We start from the raw sequence: 25655 nt of genomic DNA on the forward strand, positions 1-25655 counted from the left end.
ATTTTTTACAGACAGGGTCTCACTATGTTGCCCAGGCTGGTCTTGAACTCCTAGGCTCAAGCGATCCTCCCACCTTGGCCTCCCAAAGTGCTAGGATTAGAGATGTGACCCACTGCACCCAGCCGGTTAGCATTTTAAAAACACACAAACCCCAGATAAAGGGGAGGAAAATAGTCTATGAGCTCTGTGCGGGCAAAAGATTTGCCGGTGTCTTTGCTTCCCTAGCCAAATGGCAGAGGCATCAAATATTTAATGAATGGAAGACTAGACAGATTAGATGAATATCTGAGAAAGACAAATATCTTCGATGACCTATGGGTGGATTTTTGGATAAAATATCTTCCTAAACTGATACTATTAGGACATTTTAGCAGAAAGTAGTTGTTTAAAGGGAGTAAGCATTTCAGGCCCTTGGAAAAGCCTGGATGGCAGGCTTAGAAATAAAGAAGTCCCAGCCGGGCACAGTGGCTCACGCCTGTAATCCCAGCACTTTGGGAGGCTGAGGCGGGTGGATCACCTGAAGTCGGGAGTTCGAGACCAGCCTGACCAACTTGGAGAAACCCCTTATCTACTAAAAATACAAAATAAGCTGGGCATGGTGGCGCCTGACTGTAGTCCCAGCTACCCAGGAGGCTAAGGCAGGAGAACCACTTGAACCCAGGAGGCGGAGGCTGCGGTGAGCCCAGATCGTGCCATTGCACTCCAGCCTGGGCAACAAGAGCGAAACTCCATGACAAAAAAAAAAAAAAAGAAGAAGAAGAAGGAAGGAAGGAAAAAAAGAAGGAAAGAAGGAAAGAAAGAAAAGAAAGAAGCCCCAGCTGGGCACAGTGGCTCATGCCTGTAATCCCAGCACTTTGGGAGGCCACGGCGGGCAGATTGCCTGAGCTCAGGAGTTTGAGACCAGCTTGGGCAACACAGTAAAACCCCATCTCTATTAGAATACAAAAAAAAAATTAGCCGGGCGTGGCGGCATGAGCCTGTAGTCCCAGCTACTCGGGAGGCTGAGGCAGGAGAATTTCTTGAACCCGGGAGGCGGAGGTTGTAGTGAGCCAAGATCGCGCCACTGCACTCCAGCCTGGGCAACAGAGCGAGACTCTGTCTCTAAAAGGAAAAAAAAAGAAAGAAAAAAGAAATAAAGAAGTCCCTGTACTACAGTGTGGCTAGACCCTCCCTGAAGAACAGATAAGAGACATTCACAATTAGACATTCACAATTAGAAGCAACCCTGCACACAGAGACCACAGCTCCAAGCCCTAAGCCACCCACACTGGAATCTTGTTTATCCTTGGCTAAGCAAACGCAATTCTTCTCAGATAATGCAAAGGTCAACTGTAGACTTGTATGGCCTGATAAAATCGCCACCAACCCTGAATTACAGGGAGTTCAATAATAAAATATTTCTACACAGCTATGAGGGAGAGAGAGAAATCAGAAGCGGGCTATTTTCCATCATCCTCCGTTAACACCCCACTAAGACACAGGCTGAGTGATGGAGTTCTGGATTCCAGGATCACATCCCTGTCCACCCACTCCCCAATCCCCTTTATAAAAAGCAAGAACCGGCCGGGCACGGTGGCTCACGCCTGTAATCTCAACACTTTGGGAGGCCGAGGCGGGCGGATCACGAGGTCAGGAGATCAAGACCATCCTGGCTAACACGGCGAAACCCCATCTCTACTAAAAGTACAAAAAATTTGCCGGGCGTGGTGGCGGGCGCCTGTAGTCCCAGCTACTTGGGAGGCTGAGGCAGGAGAATGGTGTGAACCCAGGAGGCGGAGCTTGCAGTGAGCAGAGATCTCGCCACTGCACTCCAGCCTGGGCGACAGCGCAAGACTCCGTCTCAAAAAAAAAAAAAAAAGCAAGAACTGGGCAGGAGAACAGTCACGGGGCTTCTAGCCCGAGAGGCCTCAGAAGTTGTCAAAAGGCTAGGTTAACTGAACAGAGAGCATTTTCCCACACACCTCTGAGGACACTTCACATGTGAAGCTCCATCGACGTGTCAAAGACCTACTTCAGACAAGAAAGGCAACCAGCAAGGCCAGGGCTCGAACTGAGCAGACGAACTTGGACTTGTTCTAAGGGCTTTAAGACTTCAGGGAGCCGTTCAAATGCACAGACTGCACAGACAGGCCCTGGGAGGAGGGCAGCCTCCTGATCCTCCCTGATCACTCTTTCAGCCAACAAATGTTGAGTGGGGGGCCTCAGTTTACAAGACCCACCACGGGCTCTGCCCCTAGAGGCTCAAAGATTATTAGAAGCATCTTAGAATTATGTGATGTCTAAACTGAGACATGAAAAATAAACAGGGTTTCCTGAGAAGGAAAGAATGGCAGCAAGTGCTCCAAGCTGGGAGAACAGCCTGTGCAAAGGCCCCAAGGCAGAGAACTGGCCCTTCCCTAACTACAGCCCAGGAATCTCAAGCTTCACATTCCACCCCAACAATAAAAATACACAGACATCTTTTTAATGTTAGGTCCCCAAATAATTTTTATTTCAAAACACAGAAATATTCCGTTAAGTCCCTCTAAATTTTTTTTTTCCAACATACAAGGCCCTTCACCTTCTCACCTCTCCCCGTTGTCCACCTTTTCATTTCTGCAGCAGTTTTCCAAGAGCAGTAACTTCTAATTCCTGAACAGCTCACGTGGGCCTCCAGTTGTGGACACACCCTGTCTCCTCTCTGGCTATTGGTGGCCCCAGCTGCCTGTCCACGTCTTCAGAGCAGGCCTGGGCAGGGACACGGAAGGACATACTTCCTAACTACAAGAAAAGACCAAACCGCAGGCCAGGAAGGAAGTAGGAAGTCATCCTGAGCACAGATCCCTAGATGAGGCCTGAGCACAGCCCCTGATGGCAGGCAGTGGGCAGTCCCTCCCCAGATGGACTAGGGAAGCTGGCACTTAGGAAGAGAAAGATCGTTTGGGGACAGGGAGCAGGATGAAACACGTCCCTGGCCCTTCTCAAGGACATGGCTTGTGCTGGGGACATATAAACACTTCTAACCTAAAAGCATTTGGCTCCCTTAGCTGTCTTTGTCCTCACCCCTGCTCCCCACCAAAAACAGACTTCAGGAAGAAAATGAATCAAGTTTTACAAGCTTCCCTATTTACCCAGGGCTACAAATCTATCAGTGGGGAAGCTTTTAAAATGTTCTCTCTCCTAGCACTGTCCCTTCCCTTCTATCTACCACTGCCCCCAACCCCAAACACACACACACACACACACCCTCTTATGGGTTTCTTTAACCTTGGCTATGGATCCTGAGTCTGAAGGAGGAATTCCAAATTCAGAACATACCCCAGTCCACCATTCATAAATACTTCCTGCTTTTCATTCCACTCCTCTTACTTATTCGTGTTTCTAAACACGCCCCAGAATCACTCCCTAAGCACAGATACCTTCCTTTCAGCCTCTCATTCTTTCATTCCTGAAATATCTTCTAACATGCTCTGCTTCATTATCTCAAAGCGGTACTGCAGGTTGAGTACAATCCCCATTTTACAGATAAGGACACTGAGGCTCACAGGTTAATCAACTTGCACAGGTTACACTGTGGATGGAGGCTCTTGTGGGGATTAGAACCCAGGCTGCTTAACCTTCAAAAGCTCTCGTTCTTTGTACCTTGGTTCCCCAGCACCCCATATTCATCAGACACAAAAAGTAAAATTGCTTCCTTTTTCAAAGAAAAATGACCCATTCTGGATCACCCACAGCTTTAAATACTGCATGTCGAAAGCTAAAGGCCATTTTAACTGATGCTTCAAAAAGTATCATGGAAGACTCAGCCCACAAGAAAACCATCCAGAAAGCAGAGACTGTGTGTTAACATGCGGTGTGGTTCAGTGCAGTTCTAGAGGCACAGATGTTTAGGGTGGCTCTCTCTCAAGACAGGGATGCTGCTGTCCAGTGGGCAGTCAGGGGCCTGGGGTTACAGCTTCAACCCCTCGCTCCCCACAGAAGGAGGGGTTTCCTTTGTGCAAGGAAAAGCAAGGGCTGGGTGGCCTTCTTCTTGCAGTAGCCCATGAGCCTATTCTTAGGATTGACATCCTTCAGACAAATCTTATCCTTCAGATAAAATGCCCCATGGGCACAGCACCTTACAGAGCGGTCCACATCATAAACTCCCAGGAGCTGGGGAGGACGGGGAGATGGGATGGTCCCTCTGGCCATTGAGGGGATCCACACTGTACTGGGGCCCTTGGCTGGAAGCAGCTCAGGTGTTCTCACCCCCAGTTCCAAGGCTGCTCATATCCCATATTCCAGTGTCAGCAGGGGAAGCAACGACATAGCAACCGCCAGAAAAACAAAGTGGGAAGAAGGACTTGCCCCATCTTCAAACCCATCTACCCTAATCCTGCTAAATTCTCTGGCTGGCTTCAATCCACAACCTATAAACTGATACTACTTTTTTTTTTTTTTTTAAGAGATGCAGTTTCACTGTGTTGTCACAGGCAAGATCACAGCTCACTGCAGCCTCCAACTCCTGGGCTCAAGCAATCCTCCTGCCTCTGCCTCCTGAGTAGCTGGACTATAGGCGCACACCACCTCACCCAGTTGAACTGGCCCTACTTTCTGATCCCATCTTCCTCCCAAGCAAGAGGCCTCTCTCCTGTCATCCCCAGCTACTACTTAACAGGAGTGCCCTCCTTCTTGCCTGTCAGCACCCACCCCCAGTACATTCTCCCCCTGACCCTCCACACCGGGGCACCTCATTCCCCAGCTCTCAGCTTTCCTCAGGCGGTCAGCAAAACTTTTATTCCATGAAGTAAGAACGTCTGTTCCATCCATCCATCTTCCTGGGGTGCCAGTGTATGAGGAGACACTTGATACAACACTGGGTATGATTACTCACACATGGTGTCCCAAAGCGCCCACTGGGCTTCCTTCGCAGGGGATTCCTCCCTGGATTGTTTACTATTGCTCATAGTTTCCAGGGCACTGGCCAGAAAAGAGCCTGAAGTTGAGAGAATCGGGGAGACCCTTAAAAAGAACTCAATGATTCGACTGCTTAAAGCTGAAATCCAACCTCTCATTGACAGCAAAAACGAAGCTGCCAAAAACCAAGCCATGCCTCTTCAAGAAAGGAAGGATTTCCAACTAACCCTTTCAACTAAATCCAACGTGGGCTCTTTGCTGAAATCCCTCCTACTCTACAGAAGGGCCTTCTCGGATTATTTTCCTTCAAAAAAACATCATTTACACATTGAGTGTCTTTACTTTCCAAACCATTCAGAATTAGGGAAAGAGGGGAAAAACACGTCTGTTTCTATTTGAAACTGTCAAAATTAGCATTCAGTAATTAAAAATCACACCCTTTCTCTTAATAACCTAACCAGCATGATACAATCAGGTTGTGCCAACTCTTTAATCTAATTGACTAATTACAGATTTTAATTTAGTCAGTTACCGAACAACTGTTGACAATTTGTTTTCATTAGGGACAGAACAGAATAAATATTTAGGCTTCCAGTCACAAAGACTCCTGCGATCGGCTCTCCACCATGACCCCAACTTCAGAGCGAGTTTCAGCTCTATCGATATCCTCAGATACAGGTACCCTTGCTGCACTCGAGTCGCTTCTTAGCGAGGCCCCGAGCCAGAACAAGCCTTCCCAAAAGTCCCTCTTAAGGCAAAAGCATTACATACAAGCAACGGCCTCCATTCCCAAAGTACAGGCAATTCCCAAATTCACACACATCACTCAAGAAGTGGCAAACACTTAAATGTTGTGAAGAAAAATAAATTCAACGCTACATGTCGCTGGCTTTTAAGCAACAAAATAAGTTAACAGTCAAAATAGGTTTATCTGCGTTCATCTCACCGAGAAGCAAACTGTCACTGACATTTTTTTTTAAGACACACGTTTACAGGTTTCTACTGAAATGATCCAGTTCTTTCAAAGTGCATTTTCCCCCAAGGTCCCCATCTCCCAAAGTCATCCAAAAGTTTGTCAAAGTAGCAGCATGGCTCAAAGGTAGAGTGGGCCCCTGGGTTCAAATCCCAGCTCTACTATCTATGACTTCATAACAACGGGCTCTTGCCTTCACTTCTCTGAGCCCTGGCTTCCTCATCTGAGAAATGGGGTCATAACAGCCCCTATCTTACAGTGTGTTATAGGGATTAAATGCCATGCCCACACACAGTGCCTGGCCTGGGGTAAATGCAGTAAATGGTGGTCACTGCTGTTTCAGAAACTGCTGTTGTATCCCTCACTGTCCCCATGCTACAAATTAGGAAAGAAAGAAGACAATCATCTGTCAAAGGTTACCAAGCTATTAAGTGGGAAAGCTTGGTGGAGAAGGATGATTTCCGGACTCGCTGTCCAGTGATCCATCTGCTGCAGGTAATTAATGCCAGCTCAGAACCGCAGGGAATATGGGACCCCTGCCTTGGGATATATCTGTAGGGAGAGGAGGCTCTGCAGATGGGAGCTGTTCACGCAGGCTCTCACACCCCCAGTGTGTCTACCCTCCAAGCTGCGCTGCCCTAACAGAGAAGCCTTGCTTGCACAGCCAGGAGAGCAGGGATGGATGGGCCTAAAGAGGGCTCAGCCAACTCCAGAGAGAACTCTGCATTCTAACCTTCCTCAGTCCTGGGGGAAACATGAGGGATGTCCCTCTACAGAGGTCAACCCTGGCCATGCCAGGACAAAGTGAGAAGGCACCACTGCTAGGTGGGTCCTGCCTAAGGATTCTAACCAGGTTTCTGGAAAACTTCACTGGGGGCTCTTGAGGCATTGCTAATATTTTTTAAGTTCTAGAAGAATCGGGTCTGCCTCAATTGAAATGGAACTAAAATTTCCAATGTTTTTCTGTTGACTAGAATTCTGTTCTACCAACCTGGTGTGCTCACATTGGTTCCCCTGAGCTGATGAGAAAGTCTCATCAGCAGCTATATAGTTCTCATTTTCCACATTTCTTCATTAAAATTAATGGTGACTCAATGCATGCAATCTCTTTGTAAATAAAATATTTTCAAGCCGGGAGTCCATAGGGGGTGGTAGGAGATTTAATAAAAGGGAGCCTTTTAAGTGAAGAGATAGCAAAACTTTTTTTTAAGTTACACAGGTCCCAAAGCCAAGATGTTTTGTTCCTGGACGAGGTCATTAAAAACCAGCCCAATCCCTCTACCCACAGAGAAGCACCGCACCAGTCAGGAACCCTACGAGCCCAGGCCAGGCTTCAGCTGGCTCATCTCCCTCAGGACCCACCTGGTCCTGCCAGCCTCAGCATCAAACCACTCCAGGCTGGGCAGGGGGTCATCAATTAATGAGACAGAAAAGATGCCAAATCTGGGCCGGGCACAGTGGCTCACACCTGTAATCCCAGCACTTTGCGAGGCCAAGGCAGGAGACTGCTTGAGGCCAGGAGTTTGAGACCAGCCTGGGCAACATGGCAAACCCTGTCTCTCCCAAAAAAAAAATAGAAAAATTAGCTGGGCATGGTGGCACATGCCTGTAGTCCCAGTTACTTGGGAAGGCTGAGGTGGGAGAATCACCTGAGCCTGGGGAAGTTGAGGCTGCAGTGGGCCGAGATCATGCTACTGCACTCCAGCCTGGGCAACACAGCCAGACCCTGTCTCAAAAAAAAAAAAAAAATTTTTTTTTTTTTTTTTTTTAATTAAGAAGACAAACTTATTAAGTCTACCTTGCCCATGACTGAATCCCTCTAAGTGCCTCCATTTCCTTCTCTACGAAACAGGAATAACAGAACTTAACCCACAGGGCTGTTTTGAGTACGACAATAGAAAAAACCTAAAGCACTTAACAACAGTGCCTGGCATACAGTTAGCACTCAATAACTGTTTGCTATTGTTACCAGTTCTTCCATCATGAAATGGGAGGAATACCTATCCCCTACATTGTCCAACAGGGAGATAACTAAGAATGCATTTTAAGGGTCTGAACACACAGTAAGTGCTCAATAAGCACTAGTTTGCTTTGTTAAATAGAAAACTCATTATTACTAAGCCATAATGCTGTCGTTTAGAAATTTATCCCACACAAAGAACTCACCACCCCAACTCCCAATGGTCAACCTCCCATGAAGACTGTCGCTCTCTAAAATCCCGGGCACCCGAGGCAAACGTCCTGATTTCCTCCTAGTCTCTTCTCTTCCAGCTCCCTCTGAAGAAGACGCTGCCAGCAAAATAACACCAAAGAAAGTATGTGGCGACAGTCAACTAGATTTAAGTTCATTTTCTGTAGCTTGGGGTCAGAATCGACTGAAGCACTCTGATGATCAAGTTTTCTGCAATTCCCTATTCCACGCATTAGCTCGCTGACAGAAATTCACTGCGGTATTTAAAGTGGCAGCCATCACAACTAACTCAAATTGTATTGGCTTCCCCGATGCTGAAATGCTCTGCTGAAACCATCAATTGGCCAATTCGGAGATAACGTGGTGGCTGAAATTCCCTGTCATGCTGTAAAATCCCCTTCTGAAGCGGCTCACCAGCGCGGAGATCGTGGAGAGCCCTGCCCGGAGCTGTGTTCCAGGGCCGCCGCCTGTAACACAAGCCGGCTCCGAGTGGGATCTGGCCGGCAGGCGGGCGGCGCTGCCAAGAGGAAGAGCCTCCAGAGAGAGGATAACATTTTCTACTGGAAGCCTTCTAAAAGCCAGCGAGCAAAGACCGGCAGTGCGCACACGCCCGGCACCAGGCCTGCCCACTGGGCCATCTGCCCCCTCAGCCCTGGCTGGATGGCCAAAGCCACAGGAAGCTCTCAGCCTCTCCCAAAGAAAGCTGCAAAATTCCTAAAGGATGGCACAGACACAGACACGGGCGCCAGCCTCTTAGGTGGAGGTTTTCTCAAGTCAGTGGTGGCCCCAGGCTTGCTGTGTCACCAGCCTCAGTGTCCCCATCTGGAAACTGAGCGTCTCCTTCTTCTTGCACGTCTGAAACAGCCTTCTCAAAGGGGACCACAACTCACAAAGCATTTTCACATGCTCTCACCCAACTTCGAAAAAGCTGGAGGGGCAGAAAAAAGCTGGCCACTGTTTCCTATCATTTTGCAGATACCAGACAACCTACCCAAGGCCATCTGAAAGAATCAGATCTTGTACCTTGGTCATCCAAGTCCAAATCCCATGTACGGCCCGCAACACTGCATCTAACGGCAAAGCCCGGCAGGCAGCGGGCGCCGGGCAACAACTGCCCACCAACCATCTGCTATTTCCATCCAGTCTGTAAAGCTACGCTCTGCCCCTCTCAGAGCTCAAAGTGCTGCAGCAGTATCCCGGAATGTGGGAGAGGCCTGCTCCCCCCCACTGCCTTCTCTCTCAAACAGCCTTTTGTGACTGGGAAAGAAGGATCAGAGGAAAACCTCAGGCAGCGGCCCCAGGGAGCAGTCGTGCTTCTTAAGGTCAGAGGACTGTGAAACAGAAGTGAAATGTCAGGCGCTTCACCCAAACACACAAAGAGCAGGGGACACAAAACCTGCCCTGGAAGCTGTGCAAACAGCTGTCACCAGGAGGGGACAGGGAATTTGGGAGGCTGGGTCAACCTCGGTCAGACAGGATGCCTTAGACCTATTCCCACTACTGCCACTGCCTGAGCCCTGTTCAGACACAAGCTCCACAGGGGGCAAGGGACCGCCCCCCCACCTCAATCACAGACAGGCAGGAGGAGCTGCCCCACAGCCAGGCAGCAGGGACAGGCTGCAAACTTCTCCAGCTTTGCCTAGAGAGCCACATGGACTCCGCTATTAAGAGTGTCCCTGCGCTCTCAGACCCTCTCCTCCCGTGCCCACTCCACAGTGGTCCAGGCCGCAGCCCCACTCCCTCCAATGGGAGCTGTTGCTTACACTGCCTTCAACAAGCATCTGTTGGGACTTTCTGTGCGTTCAATGCACTAAGACTATGGCAGCAAACTACAGAGACAAAGGTACCAAGTGCCCGCCAGGCACCACTCTGAAAGCACAAGATGTGGTGGGGGGACAATTCCCCGAGAACTCTCTAAGGTATGGATCATTTCTTTCTAGTACAGATCTGGAAACTGAGGCTCAGCAATTGCTTGTCACTTGACCCAAGTCACTTAACTTGCAGGAACTGAGATTCAGTCTCAGCTGTCTCTGGGCCAGTGGCCTTCTGACTTTGCATTCAGCCCACAAAAAAGGCAAATACTACAACACAAACCCAGGGCACACATACTTTTATATGCACACATAAATCACTGAAAACAGACATTTCCGGAAACAATACTTGTGTTTACTCTGTGTAATACGGTTGTTTCTTTTTTGGTAATTACCAGTCATGACCCACTAAGTTGGTTTCATGATGTACTAATGGGTCACAGCTCACAGTTTACAAACAATGCTTCACCATGTGCCCCTTGTCCATCTTCATTAAAACGAGTACTTAACACACTTGATGCCTGGGCAGGAATCAAATCCTTCTCACTTCTCAAGGCTCAGAGCCTTGCTCACCGACCCCAGAACGCATTCAAGACTGGCAACAGGCCCCAGGAATGGGGTGGCAGAAAGGGCAAGTAAAGTTCCTCCCCTCAAGGAGCTTTCATTCCAGAAAGGGGAAGGAAGAGACACAACCTTAACTGAAATAACTCTCCTTCCAGGCAGCTAGTAACAAACGACTAAGAGAGTTACAGAGTTAGTTCCTGGGGAAAAACCAGAAGAGGGATGTCTTCTCACAGGAGTCGTCCTGGCAGGCCTGGTGGAGGCAGCCACATTCCAGGCTAGCATTGGCTCTACAGAAGAATAGTTGGCAGGGGAGGAAGAAACCCTCTCAGGTGGTACGATACCAAGCGGGAATCACGGTGAAGAGGCCAAAGTGGCTGGGGAAAGCACCTGTTCCAGATTCCTAGAAAACGAGAAGTCACTAGCACAGGAGAAAATGGACAGTGATGGGGCAAGTTCAGGCCAGGAGCATCTGTGTGTCCACTCTTTTCTCATCCTCACAAGCACCAGCGCTGGTTTGGAAGCTGCATATGTGACTTGCTCCTCCAATCACTGGGGCGGGGAGAACATAATGTGACTTGCCCCCACAGTCCCCCAAGGGTACCTGAAACCCAGGGATCCAGAGAGCTGATCAACAGGTGAGCTAGCCCATGATGGTTCACACTTCTCCCACACAGGCACACGTCTCTCACCCCAGCGTCATTCTGCTGGCCCCTTGTTATCAATCACTGAGACCACTGCCCATCAGGAAGCCAGGACTCAGACCAGGCCGGAAGTGAGGTAAGAAAAATGACAGCACAGGCCGGGTGTAGTGGCTCATGCCTATAATCCCAGCACTTTGAGAGGCCCTGACAGTAGGATCCTTTGAAGCCAGAAATTCAAGACCAGCCTAGGCAACAAAGCAAGACCACGTCTCTACAAAACATTAAAAATAAATTTAAAAAAGAAAAATGACAGCACACATTTATGCAGAACTTGCACTGTGCCAGGCACTATTACATATGGTGTGTATGTGTGTAAATAATCTTTATGACCTTATAAAGCTATACTTTATTTTTTATTTTTTTGAGACTGAGTCTCGCTCTATCGCCTAGGCTGGAGTGCAGTGATGTAATCTTGGCTCACTGCAACCTCGGCTCACTGCAACCTCCACCTCCCAGGTTCAAACTATTCTCCTGCCTCAGCCTCCAGAGTAGCTGGGACTACAGGCGCCCACCACCACGTCCGGCTAATTTTTCTATTCTTAGTAACGACAGGGTTTCACCATGTTGGCCAGGCTGGTCTCTAATTCCTGACCTCAAGTATTCACCTGCCTCAGCCTCCCAAGGTGTTGGGATTACAGGCGTGAGCCACTGTGCCCTGCCTGGTATACTTTATTAACCCCATTTTCCACCCAAGGAAGTTGAGGCTCAGAGGTTACTTAAGGGGCCCATGTTTGCACAGCTTGTAACTGCAACAAGGCAAAGGAAAGAAAGCATCCTGGACTACTGATGAGGCTTGCAGGTTTGAGTTCTACTGGAAACTTCACACAGGGCACCTTTCCCTCTGGGCGTGTTTCTTTAGCTACTTGAAAGACACTAGGTGACCTCCAGTTCCATCACCTGCAATCCTGCTATTTATATCTAGGATAAATATATATTTCATTACAACACAGGGGTGGGACTGTTTACCTCCCCCCACCGCACCCCCCCCAACTCCACACTGACTGTATCTTGGTCTCTTAGAAAAACAAGATCATTCCACACAATTCTTTTTAAGCCCACATCTCATCTTGGACTGCACCTGTCTCTTCAACTAGACAGTGAGCATAGTAGGAGCTTGGTAACCTCAAAATGCGGTAGTGTCTTATTCTCCTGGTCTGGGGGCCGACTGATCAAGGCCTCAGGGTCACCCCAGGAAGTCAAAAGAAAAAGAAGCCAACGTGGCCAGAACCAGCTTCCCATGGACCTGCCATGGCTGACACTTCCCTTCTCAAGCTCACTCTCTCCTTAAGGCTCCTTTTTCTTTTTTTATTATATGTGGGAATCCCTTTTGAGGGATTCCCACATACAATAAAAGGCGATTCCCTCATACGATAAAAAAAATCAGGCACAGTCTGAGCACCTGCCAGGGCAGGATACATACCAAAGAGAACAGTGCAAGCCTCCTCATTTCATCCCCGTTAACAATGACACAAGATTTCACAGCATAACCAACTTTCCCTGGACAGCTTTCCATGCCTCTCTCAAGGCCGTCCCCATGGTGGGCTGCGCCAGGACAACCCTTGAGCCTATTTTACAGTAAAGAGATGGACCTTGAGAAACGAAGGCCCCCACAGCTAACAAGGACATGAAGCTGAAATGCAAATCTAGATTCCTACTGATGCCAAGCTGCATGCCCTCTGGGCCTTACCATTTAGCCATGCAGTGGCCACACGCAGGAGTGGGACAGGACCATTCTGCCCAATACAGATAAGAGGCACAGACATCTCAGGGACACATTTATCAGTACCAGTCTGTGACAGGACTGCCAGCTCTGCCCCTTGAGGGGGTGGCAGGGGTGAGACATGACAGCAGGGACGGGCGGTGGGGGGCTTAGAATCAATCCTCCCTGGATACTAACGGATGACTGGACTATATTACTTAATCCTCACAACCACTATGCAAAGGAATCAGCATTCCCCCATTCTACAGATGGGAAAACTGAGGCTCCCAGGCAGGAAATGAGGATCCCTGACCATTTCCAGCCAAGAAATGACAGAGTGGAGACTAGAATTCACATGGGAGTCCAAGCCACCAGTCAGAACCCAAACCCTTTAAAATTCAGAGGATTCAAAACCCAGGAAAAGAAATGCAGAACACAGACAGAAACATTGCTAAAACTCATCTTGCCAAGGCTACAAAAAACCCCATTACCGGCCAGGCACGGTGGCTCACGCCAGCAATCCCAGCACTTTGGGAGGCTGAGGCAGTCAGATCACAATGTCAGGAGTTCGAGACCAGCCTGGCCAAGATGGCGAAACCCCGTCTCTACTAAAAATACAAAAAATTAGCTGGGTGTGGTGGCACGTGCCTGTAATCCCAGCTACTCAGGAGGCTGAGGCAGGAGAATCACTTGAACCCGGGAGGCGGAGGTTGCAGTGAGCCGAGATCGCGCCATTGCACTCCAGCCTGGGTGACAGAGTGAGACTCCATCTCAGAAAAACAAAACGAAACAAAACAAAAAAAAACCCATTACCCCAGCGAATCAAAAACAAACAATCATGATTGTCTATTTGCTCTAAGAGCTCCCAGCAACATGTATTAAAGAAGTTTATGTGAATCGTCTAATGCACTTGTGCCGTGGTCAGAATTATTACCAGGCTAAAAAAGATTAATTTTTCTAAATACTCTAAACCCTCAGACACGATTATAAAGGCTACAGCTAGTGTAACATTTCTGTTATCTTGGCTGACAGACCCCCAAGCACACACACCTCCCTGCCACTTCTCCCTGTTAAGGCTTAACCACACGCACTCACACACAGAGGCAGGGAGACCGTGGGAAGGGGGCCAGGCACCCTTGACTGGGGTTCCCCACTCGAGACCCTGCCTCCCTCACAAAATAGAGACGACCTAAGGAACTGTGGGGAGAGCTGGGTGTCTCCCAGCTCCCTCTGAGTGCTGTCTGGCACAGAGCTAACTCTTGGTCCAAGTTTGCAAATGCTTAGCTAACAAAGATGGCATTATGCGAAAGGCTGGTGCACACTGCTGGTCCGGGAGTTCAAATGAAGTGACCACTGCCAAAAACTTTGTTTGGGTCCCCACCACTCCCCCCGCCCCACCTCCTGCCTTGAAATAAAGGGCAAGGATTTGCAATCTGGGGTCTTGCCGCCACTCGAAACCCATTAAGGTGGCTGCACTGCTCGGGTTCTGGCAAAATGCAACTCCAGTTTCTCATTTAATGTTTAATTAGCTACCGATGGAGGAGTCTGGCAGCCTCTGGGGTTAAGAGGAATTGCAGAAAACAGGGCGGGAGCTTAAAGAGGGGCCGCAACCCAAAGCCTATGCTCCAAGGGGAATGGGGGAGAAGGGAAAAAAAAGTGTGTGTGTTTTGTGTTTTTAATCTGCCACACAAGGGTGCCAAGGGTCAGAGCCAAAGGCAACGCCGTGAACTTGCCAGGACCTCTGGGCAGATAGCTAGCCTGGCTTATCACAGGGCAGCACACTCCCCCAGCTCTCTGCAGCCCAGCTGCAGGCCTTCTCCACCTATTCCAGCCTGCACTGCCACCCTCTCGTCCCCCTCCCCCAAAAGGGTTCTGGCAGGCATGGACACTCCCTGCCTGGCAGGAACCTCAGCTCAGCACATCCAAGGAGAGCCCTCTCAAATATCACTTTGCTATTTCAAACCCACCAAGGACGCTGGACCCCTGCCACACAGCCACAAATACCTCAGCGCCTGCCCACGCCCACGACTCTGGGGCACTTTCCTACTTTAACCAATCCTCCTCAAGGCAAAGTCTCCCCTCTGCTGAGGCAGGAGTCAGCAGTGTCTTGCTGGGGTGAGAGGGCAGGGCCAGGGAGCCAGCCTCACTGAGGTGGAGCACACAACAGCCAAGATGAAAGGGAACTCAGGTCTTCAGAGGAAGGAAACTGAGGCAAGGAAGGAAAATTCATCAAGGTCATGGAACTCCATGTCCATTTCACTCCCAACGTTCTTCACTGGGAATCAGAGGGGCCTGGGGTTGGAGCAGCTGTCCATGAACCTCCTGAAACCATGCACAAAGTCCCCTTTATGAGGGCTTTCTGGAAATACTGTCCATAGCTTTTATCATATTTTCCCTGCCAGAGGTTAAGAGCCGCTGCACCACAACAAACCCCCTTCCCAGAGTTCAGGTCTCGCCTCTGCCAGTGACTCCGCAATTCACCTCGCGGGGGCTTCCGTTCAATTCTGTTAAGTTCATTTCTTCAGTGAACATGTCGGGGGGCACCAACCAGCATACCCGGTGCCAGGTATGCTTCAGGTCAACTGCAAATACCTCCCCTCTGTTTTGCAGGGATTCTCTATCAAGTAAGTGTCAATAAAAGCTGAGAGGCAGAACTAGAAAGATGGAGGATTTCTAGTCTCAGCTCTGCCAACACCTGGCTGCCTGCCCTTGGACAAGCCACCTAAACTCTAGGGTTCAGTTTCCTCATCTGTAAAATGGGAGTGAGATTTTATAACAAAACCCAACCGACAAGGCAGCTGCAAAGCCCAGCCACAATCACACACATGAAAACACGTTATAAAAAAGTACAGCAGGTATGTGTGGTGTAAGAATCCATCGCTATTCTCTAGTCTCTTTGGCTCAAAGGCCACTCATTTCTTGACACCAAAAGGAAAACACAAAATTAGCTACCACATGAAGAAAAAGGATTGCTTGTTGTTTGAGAAGGCACCAAAGACACTTCCCTGCAGGTCCACCCTGGAGAAAAGTCGAAGCGGAGAAGGTGGCCAGGACACCACTGGGCACACAGTAAGAGACCCTCATGCAGCTCAAAGTGTCCACTCTACAAAAGGTCAGGACCCAGACAACAGTGTCTAAGAGAACCCAAAGAGATGCCCCAATGGGATCCCATGGGCTTTTGTCAACACTCTGAGATGCACCGCTCTGGTCTGAGCGTAACGGCAAGGAAATTACAATGGGACCGTGACCCTCCTCCCATGACCCGGGGGACCTCTTCGGATTTAATGCAAACCAATTTATCAGAAAAGTCCACTCCAGACATGAGTTCCCCCAATGCTCCCGTTGCCTCTGTGAGCACTTCCTACCCACCGAAGACGGGTTTGGTATCCGGGCTGCACAAACTCCCCACACCCTGAGAATCTCTGGATCTCCTTGATAGAAAACAGAAGGTCAGTCAACAGACACTTATTTACACTCTATTTGATTTTCTAAAAAGGAGTTAAGGCAACTAGTTAATTGACTTCAAAATCACCTTGTTCAAGAGCACCCGCAACAATTATGTCTCTAAACGAACACCAGCCAAGGCTCACTGACCCCAAGTGACTTGCTCATTCTTACCTAACTCCTTCATACAATCAGCACGTGTGCCTGCTACATGGAAGGTACTGTGGGAGCTACAGAGATGAATAGTTCACGGTCTCAACCATGGAAAAAATTAATAGGCTGTCGCCAGAAAGACAACCCTAAGTGAGAAGTTAGGTGGAATAGTACTAACAAATGGTACTTGCCATGGGCCTGCAGGGCCAAGCCAGGTGGTGTTAGAAACACCCATTCCAGAGTCTGTCATGACTCCATGTGTGTGCATTCTAACTACCACTTCCCGGCTGGGAATTAACCGCTGTGTGCCTCAGCTGCCTCATCTGCAAAATGGAGTGAATGACAAGCCTTCTTTCATCGGGTCTCTGGCAGGATATGAGGGACTGAACCCACAGCAGTTAGCAGAGTGGCCTGGCACATGGAAAGCTGCCAACAGAGGCTTTGTATAGGTGGTTTTTATAGATATGGAGATGAAGTGGTGATCAGAGAATGCAGAAAACTATCTCATAATTCCTCCAAGAAGGAGGTCTTAAAAGATGAATAGGATCTGAATGGGTAAGAGAGGCATGCATTCCAGGCAAGAGAAAGGAGTCAGCAAGAAGCTACTGCAATCATTCTAGCAAGAAAGAATGAAGGTTAACTAGACTGTAGCCACAAGAAGGGAGAAACTAGATGAAGACTTGAGAAAGACAAAGAGAAAAGTGGGTTCCTCTTCCTAATTTTCTCAAGTTCTTCTTAGTTTTCCACTTGTTTCTCTGCTGTCACCCCTCCAACTCAATGCTACCCCGTAACTCCTTCATAATCCCCATTCATCACTCCATCCCTCCTCCCACATGCTCTGACTCTCAGGCCACATGATACCAGGTGGAGCCCAATTCAGGAAAAAAGGTTTTTACACCCCACACATATGAAGTGTAGGCCTCAATGAGGGTGACCTCATCTCTTAGTAGCATCTTCTAAATGTCAACGCCAACCTCAGTGATCTCTATACAATTCTACCGCCATTCCTCAGCAAATTACTGAAAGCAAACCCATGTGCAAACTTTCACGGCCGCCATATTGTTTCAAGAATGGGAGACTACACCACAAGTTGCCAAAGACTCTCAAATTTATAGAGCACCGAACTTGGTTAAAATCATTAACTTCTCTGAAAGGTACAGGCAAAAAAATAGCATAGCTATACTACATCAAAAGACTGAAATAGACACACCCACCCATCCCCAGATTCTAAAATGAAACAATTTGCATAGTAGTCAAAAACTAGCAACAGTGTTGGCTGTTCACAGGTTTAGGAAAAAAACCATGCAGAGATTTTTACTAGGTAGAAAGGTCAAATTCACCAACTATTTTTATATGGCTGTGTACCTCTTGGCCTCCCTGAACATCCAGGTCAGGAAACCTTATCATCACCATGAGATTTTCCCAGAAGAACCACATCATAAGTGAACCGGTGACCTCTCCCTTTCATGACCATGTAAGTTTACCAGACCAGAAGTACCATTCATCAGCTTCTCTTCTTCAGCCCTGAAGAGGGCACAAGAACTGCTCAATTTCCTCAGCATTACATTCCAAGAACATTAACTTTTCATTCACAACAAAATTGCATCACATTGAACATTCTCAAAACCAGTGGGCCACCACCTGAGTCTCTAACTCCTCATATTACAGGAGAAATTTTCACCATGAAGACATTGGTGATCATGGGATTTGACCACTTGTGAAACAACCAGATGGGTCTGGTCTCCTAGCCAATTTCCACCTCCACATGCAGGGAACTCAGATGGCTGGGCCAAGCAGGTAGGACCCAACGATGTTCAGCAAACCAACTCCCAAGGACCCATGGTTTCCCAGGACCATTCCTACCCACTGCACGCAGAAGAGCAAGGCCATTAGATCACCTGCTATATGGACATGCTTAACTGTCTACAGGACTAGCAAGGAGAACTAAACAGAGGCTTTGGAAGACCTTCAGACACATCCTCTTCCATCTCCCCAAGACAGATCCTAACCCATTTCATCAGATCATCAAGTGTGACTCCAACCCAGGTTTGAAACCCATGTTTGTTTGTTTTTCCTGAAGGGGACTGCTATGGGAGATGAATAGATGGCAGACAACTCTCTCGTAATTTCATAAATCTTAAGAAACTCATCCAGGTAGAAAGTGAGTAACAGGGTAGAAAGAACTACAATCTGATGATGTTAACTATCTTCACAAGAATATTTTGGCCACAAGATTATGAACTAGCTGAGGATCTCAGAGTACAAATCATCTTAGCAGATACAGTATGAGCCCACCCACACCAAACACACACACACACACACACACACACACACACCCCATAATTTGAAAGATCGCTCTCTGGAAAGTAGAGCAAGAGAGTCCATTCCACCAAATTCTCACTCAACTCCAAAATACAAGTTTCCTATTGGCTTTTGTTTGTTACAATTTCTTCTTAAACCAACACTAAAGAGGCTTAGTCCCCTCTCAGCTAACTGTCCACTCTTAACATAAGTCTCACATAGTTCTGAGTCCTGTACAACACCATTTAATTCTCCGGATAGATATCGACACCATTTTGCACAATTACAGCATTATGAAACACCGTTCACCAAGTTAGAACACTGCTGGAGAAGGGTACCATTGGGAGGGCTGCAGAGAGGTGGGCAGGGGAACAGAAAGAAAGGCAAGGAGCAAATAAAGACCACTGCCAACTGGCTGTGTATTTGCTTTTCGTACTAGAGAAGTTAGAGCTATCCAACCCTATAATTATTGCTAGGATTAAAAATGTGTTACTCACATAATCATGAAAGGCTTTTGCTTCACTTGAATGTTCACAAGTGTCTCTCCTTTCAGGAGCTGCACAGTAAAGGTCCCAAAATACACTGCAAGGAGGAAAATAAAATAAGGTCAGGTTACTAATTATTACTTGTGTATACAACGGCAAGTGCACAATGCATGGCGCTAACAGTACTAGGTCTCCCAAAGGCTCAATCCCACCTTATCAGCTCTCACTGGGCAAACAGCCTAGAAAACAAAACACGTCCAACTTCTTCTGGCGAGCCAGCCATTAGTAATGGCAGTAACAGTTCTTATATATCAAATACCTACTTCGTGCCGGATGCCTCACACCCGTATTACTTGTGTCTACCATATACTGTAAGGTGGGCAATTTCCTCTCCACTTTACACAGGGAGCAACTGAAGCTCAAAGGGGTTAGCAGAACCTACTCATGGATGCCCCAGGAGGACGAGCGCCAGTGCGGACGAGAATCCATACTGTTCTCATCTGTTTCCTTTTTACCACCCAAACCAAAATGGCTGCATATCCTAAAAAAGGTTCAAGTGCCAAAGTCAGAACACAACTATGATTCATATATGCAGCAATTTGGGAGACTCTGGCAATAGGAACTTTACAGGTTCTTAATCCCAGAGCCCACACCTCACCCCACTCCCACCCAAGCCCTCCCTCAAGGAATTCTAATGCAAGAACCACTCCTCTCTCCATGCACCAAAAAGCACAAATCAGTTAGGCAAAGGACAGGTCATGGACCACCAAGTATCCAGTCCTTTCACATTGCAGCAGAGGGCCCTCTTCACAGAAGCACCTGTCAGCAAAGGGAAAGAAGAAAGCAGGCCTAGAAATGCCTGCCTCATCCCCCACTAAAGATTTTGTATGGTCACTCCAACATTCTGTATTAAAACGAGAACAGACATACAAGTTCTATGTCAACCAATAAAGCCCTATTCAAACACGGAATTGTCACTGACATTAACAAGGGACCTAAGAAACTCTCCAAATCAGGAGCCCGAGGCCCAGGGACAGAAGAAGCTTAAAGGGTAATAAAGTGGGCCCCAAAACCAAAGTCCGACTCCTGGTCCAATGCTCTTGTCCTCGTCACGAACAGCCAGCTCTGCAAGTCATCAGACGAGCATCTCACTCAAGGTGTGAATAATGCAGCCTGCCCCTCACCGGACAAGCTCCACTGCTTCCTCCCGCTCGAGAGTGTCTGGGTCATTTGCTCAGTGTCAAATCGCACAAACCATCTACCAAACAGTACCACAGCCACTCGAAGCCACCACCGCCCGGGCCTAACACAACAGACTCTACGTTCCTGCGGCTGAGACAAGGATGGAGAAGTTTCAGGAGATTCTGGATATAACAGGAAAATCAGGACTTCTACTAGCTGCAGAGGGGGGCTAGAGAACATTCCTTTCTGTCTTCTGGAACCGTACACATCTGATTACCTCCTCCACACGTTAAAGGTTTCTAACACTACAAATTCCCCGGCCCCTTCACTCATAAGCCTAAGGAACCTTCAATCATAAACCTAAGTTTCTACAAGATCCAAGCCGATCAGAGCTGCCAACCCCATCCACACACTCCCTCCAAAAACAGCCACAGACAGCCTATCACCCACTCCTACAGGTGGAATCCTTCCGCCACACAAATGCCTCCAAGACCGGCAGTTCCGAGGTTGGCAGAAGTAATTAAAAACTCATTTTCTCTGCACAAGTTAGAACAGACACTTCATCCTCCTGCTGTTCTAAGAGACTTAAAACAGTAACCTGAGCTGGCAGGTAAACCCGCTAAGATCCCAACGACAGCAGACAGGACACACCGTTTTGCTGAACTTCATCAAAATATCAAAAGCCACTCTGCTTTCTTTCCTTTTTCAAAAGGATGTCAGAGACTCCACCAGTCAGTCCCACAAAACACCCGGGTCATATACTTAGGGCAACTGGCTCCGGCTGACCCTAAGCTCCCTCTTGGCTGTCGTATACCCAACACAGAGACCAGACCTGCGGTGGCCCCACACCCAAAGGACACAGAGGCCTGGTTAGAGAGTCACAGAGAGTGGGAGCCCCTAACTGCAGACACTGTGAGGTCAACTCTGACCAGTTAAAGTTCTGCGTAAAACAACACTTTGTGGTTTTAGTGGGGGAGGGGGGGCAAGGAGCGCCCAGAGGAAAGGAAGGACCAGTCAGTCTGAATCAGTATCTTTAAAGGAAGTGGCAACCCTTTCTTGCTTTTTCTCAGGGTGCCTGGAAAAAGTCCCGGTAAATGTCCTCTCTTAAGTTTGTGAGTTCCGAGGAGAAAAAGGAAGGGACAGGCTAGTTGTAAAATAGACCTGGTATCCCCTCCACGCCGCCCCACCCCCACTCCTCTAATTAAAGCAACATGCAGAATTGACAAAAATCATCCAATGTTTTTTCAAACCCCCCGCCTAGAGCCCCAGAATGAGATGTAAAAGGAAGGAGTTTCTATCCCCAACACCACAGACGGTTTTGTCGTTTTTCCCCCAGAACTTTAGGTAACATCCTCTTCTGCCCTTTTCCTCCTTGGCCAGCTGGGCCGGAGTGCCTCGAGGTGCCCCGCTCTGTGCAACGCGGAGGGCCACAGGGCGGAGGGCCTGCTCCAGGCCTCCCTTCTTTGTTCACTTGGACCCAGGGCTCAGAACAAAACAAACACACATGCAAAACTATCACACAAACTTACCACCACCACGAGTGCAAAAACCCAGGCGGTTCTCCCAACGTGATGTTTTTTTCCCATCGAATCTGGAAAGATAAGAGCAGAGGCAGCTTAGAGGAGCAGAGACCGGGCGGGCTGGGGGCTTCTCAGAGCCAAAAGGCTGGGAAGACCAACTAACAATAAATGCCAAAAGGTGATAAAAATTCAAAATGGTGGCCACGGTGGCTGCTCCCGAAAACAAAGGCTCTAAGAATAGTGGGGAGGGGGGGTGTCAAGAAACTGGATGCTGGGGGGAGTCCCACTCACCTCCGATAAGAAGGTCTGTGCAGATTTCTGTGCTCCTACGTGCAGTAAATATTCGTAGACGTATAAAGCTAACCTGGAAAGTGGGCAGGGGGCAAAGAGAGAGAGAGGAAAAGGCGTCAGATCCCACCGGCGCTCTCCAGGACCTTGCCAGCAGGCTTCGAGCCCTGTCTGCGCCGTCCCATTGTGGCCCCGACCAGAGGTAAGCAGCTAGCTCACCCCAAACAGGGCCGCCAGGTGCGAACAGTTAGGGGGTGGGGACCAGGGATCGCGTTACCTCAAGCAGTGAGGGATGGAGAGCAGCCCCCAAACTTGAACTTGCAAGTGGCGTCGCGGGCAAACCCACCTAGGTTCCTCAAACTCGCGAGCCACTCGACCCCACAGCCACCTTGCCTTTCCCGACCCCATTCCTTGCTACGCTCTCGCCAGCTTTGCAGGTCCGAGGAGACTCGACCCTGGACGCCGGGTGCTTGGCGCGCTCTGGAGAGGGCAGCAAAGCGCCACCCTCGTCACCTCCCCCCAAACAACTGTGCCCCAAGCCTGGGGCCAAGCCGGCGCCACCGTCGCTGCCCAGCCCGGCGTCCGAGGACGCGGAGCCGGTGACGAAGCCGAGGGCAGGGAAGGGAGAGCGCTCCCGGCCGAACAAAGCCCCCGGCACGCACTCCTCACGCCGCGGGCGGACAAAAGGAGGCTTCGGGGCTGCAGAAGCCACGCGCCCCCTGCCCGCGCCCGGTGGGCAAAGTGCGGCCACCGCGGCGAGCGCCCGGCTGGGGAGAGCGTTCAAGCTCGCTGGCGGGACCTCGCCCACCACTCACCGCGGGCCCCCGCGCCCGGCCCGCGCCACGGCCACCAAGTACCCCCTCCGGCGGCTCCCCCCGCCGCCGCTTCCCCGATCGCTCAACCTCCGCCGGCTCCCAACAATGGGCTCTCCCACGCCGCCCGCCGCGGCCTCGGGGAAGGGGCCAGGCAGGCGGCGCCTGGACCCGGGTACCCGAGGGCGCAGCAGCCTCCGGCCCCCGCCCGCCCGCCCACCTGCCTCCCACCGCCCGCCCGCAGCCCGGCGGCGGCGCGGCCGCCACTTGCAAAATAGGGCTTACTTTTCCCGAGCCTGCCCGTCCGAGGGCACCGCCGAGCCTTTGCCTTTGGCAAACATGGTTTACAGGGAAGAGGGCGCCGAGCCTCGCCGCCGCCGCCGCCGCCGCCGCCGCCGCTACCGCTCCGGCTCTCCCGAGCTGCCCCTCGCTCCCGGCCCCCTCCCCGGCGCTCGCTCGCTCTCTCGCTCGCTGGCGCTCTCCTCGCCGCGCTCCCCTCCCTCCCCCCCCAGGCGCTGGCTCCGCGCTCTTTCCAGCTGTCAAAGCGTCAGCCCCGGCCGCGGCCCCATCGCCCTGGAACTCCTTCCGCGCCGGCTCGGCCTGGGGTGCCGCCGCCGCCGCCGCCCGCACGGCCGCCCGCTCTCCGCTCGCTCGCGCGCCCGCCCGGCTCCGCCTGCGCCGCCCTCTGCGCCTCTAGCACCGCTGTCGCCGCCGCCGCCGCCGCTGGTCTACTTGGAGCTCAACCGAACGTGGCTACCCGGGCGAGGGAGCGAGGCGGGCGGCAACGTCCCGCGATGGATGGTCGCCTCGGCCAATCGGCGCACGCGGGGGCGGGCCCGGGCCGGCCGAGTGGGACGCCCTGACAGCGCCGGCCGCGGCAGTCCCCGCTGCGGCCGCCTCCGCGGAGCCGCTGCCTGCTCCTGCGGGCGAACTGGGGGCGTTCGGGGGCGCGAGCCTCTCTTTCTGTCCCCGGGGCGGGGGGCGACGTGGATCGGGCTGGGGGCACCCTGGTTTCCTCGCCCCAGCGAAAAGGGGGATCTGACCGGCGCTCCCCGCGGCGGGGACCACTAGGGGCTGGGGGGCGCTGCGGCAGCGTCCGATGGGAGGGGGCGCAGACCCCCAAGCGGTCGCCGCTCGCTCCCTCCCGCCACGTCCCTCTCCCTTATCTGCCCCTCAGCTCCCCCCCGCCCCCCGCCGCGGCCCGCGCCAGCCCAGCCCTTATCTCGCCCTCCCCTCTCGGTTGTCCTCCCCCAGGCTCCGACCCCGACCCCCTCCCCAGACTCCAGCCCGGCCCCCAACCCGCCCCGCCCTCGGGCCTCACTCTCGCCCAGTCTGGCTTCCAAGCGCCGGGCGCGGGGCTCCACGCTGAGAGCTGGGCGGCTCGAGCCGGCGCCGAGGCGCGCGGCTGCTCCTTTACTAGATCATTAAAATACTTCGGAAAACCCCAAAGTGGAGCCGCGCGAAAATGGCCCTTGGCGTGCTTTGGGGAGCCGGGGGGGCTGGGGACAGGGGACTTGAACTAAGACGAGGGAGAGTGATTTCTCCCAAATTTCCAAGGTTTGCCAGTCCTGGCAAGTTAGCCCCTCGGCTTCTCCACGGGAAAGGGTGCCACTCGGGGATGGGGGGGCGTCACCTGGGCGGCCCGCGACGCGGAATGCGCGCCACAGAAATCTGCAAACTTCAAATAAATGGAGCTAAACTGGGGAGTTGGGGGACGAGAGTCAGGCGTAGGGGGAGGGGAAGCTTCCATTGTCAGTGACCCAGGTGTACAATGGGAAATTGAGGGGGGGGCTGGCAGAGTGACCCAGCTATTTGCTGCTGACTCCTTTCTGCCCACGCCGAGAACCCAGAAGACACACTGCGTGCCCCTCATTAGAGACTCTTAAGACCAGATACCGGCGAAATAGGGGAAGGCTCCCCCATTTTCAGACTGTTTTTAGAGAGCGGATCTCTTTAAATGTGTTAAAACACTGTCGGCACTGTCTCTTTAAAAGAGTCAAGCAGAAAAAGCTGTGTAAGCGCTGATTGGCTGCCTGTTTGGATACATCTTTAGGGGAGCCTTGAAACTGTTAGCCTAGGTTGATTTTTTTTTTTTTTTTTAACTGCGCTGTTCCAATAAACAAGTAACGCCCCTCCCCCTAACATGCCTCGCACCAAACAATTAAAGGATAGGTCAGTGTCCTGGGGAAAACACGTTTCAAGTAGGAAAACTCAGAACTAGATTTCAACAAAATAAACAATAATTCCCTACCATTAAAGTTTGCTTATTTTGATCTGTAGAAGAGAGAAAAGGGGCTTTTAAAAGAAATGCCCCGCAGCAAAAGGATCTGCATTGGTTCAGGAAGGAGACTCTGGGTGCATTTTTGGAATAATATTCTGCTCAATGTAACAACCTCCCTAAATTAGAGTACAGCCAGGCCCTGCGGACACCTCTGGACTCACTCTGCTGCCTTCCAGGACCCAGCGTTCACAGGGGAAAGGGGCAGAAAAAAGGAACGCTGAGACCTAGTTTATGGGCGTCTGTGCTCTAGTCCCTATTTTAAAGGTTGTTTCGTGAATGAGGGAAGCATGGAGGTTGGGAGTTGGAATACAAGGATAGGGGAGAGAAGGAAATAATTACAGTTATTTTTTCCCCTAGGCGGTTTAATTTAATAGG

The 25655-nt window shown here is 50.5% G+C and overlaps 1 protein-coding gene across 6 annotated transcripts in view; it reads right to left on the bottom strand.

The window, feature by feature from the left end:
* Nucleotides 1–24396, bottom strand: part of SSBP3 (single stranded DNA binding protein 3) — a 181609-nt gene extending 157213 nt beyond the window's left edge. For 3 of the 6 annotated variants that reach the window (XM_032137245.2, XM_032137244.2, XM_032137243.2), the window contains exons 1-4: nt 23285–23730; nt 22191–22263; nt 21909–21970; nt 19210–19294 (exon numbers count right to left, since the gene is read on the bottom strand). In XM_032137245.2, the coding sequence (XP_031993136.1) occupies nt 19210–19294; nt 21909–21970; nt 22191–22263; nt 23285–23340 (276 nt within the window). In that variant the 5' untranslated portion in view covers nt 23341–23730. Of the gene's footprint in view, nt 1–19209; nt 19295–21908; nt 21971–22190; nt 22264–23284; nt 23731–24320 lie in introns of those variants that run through there. The other 3 variants (XM_058430617.1, XM_058430616.1, XM_032137242.2) reach the window with 3 other exon arrangements.
* Between the last annotated feature and the right edge of the window lie 1259 nt (nt 24397–25655).

This window comes from Hylobates moloch, unplaced genomic scaffold (genome assembly GCF_009828535.3).
Source record: "Hylobates moloch isolate HMO894 unplaced genomic scaffold, HMol_V3 SCAFFOLD_18, whole genome shotgun sequence".
Taxonomy (NCBI): Eukaryota; Metazoa; Chordata; class Mammalia; order Primates; family Hylobatidae; genus Hylobates; species Hylobates moloch.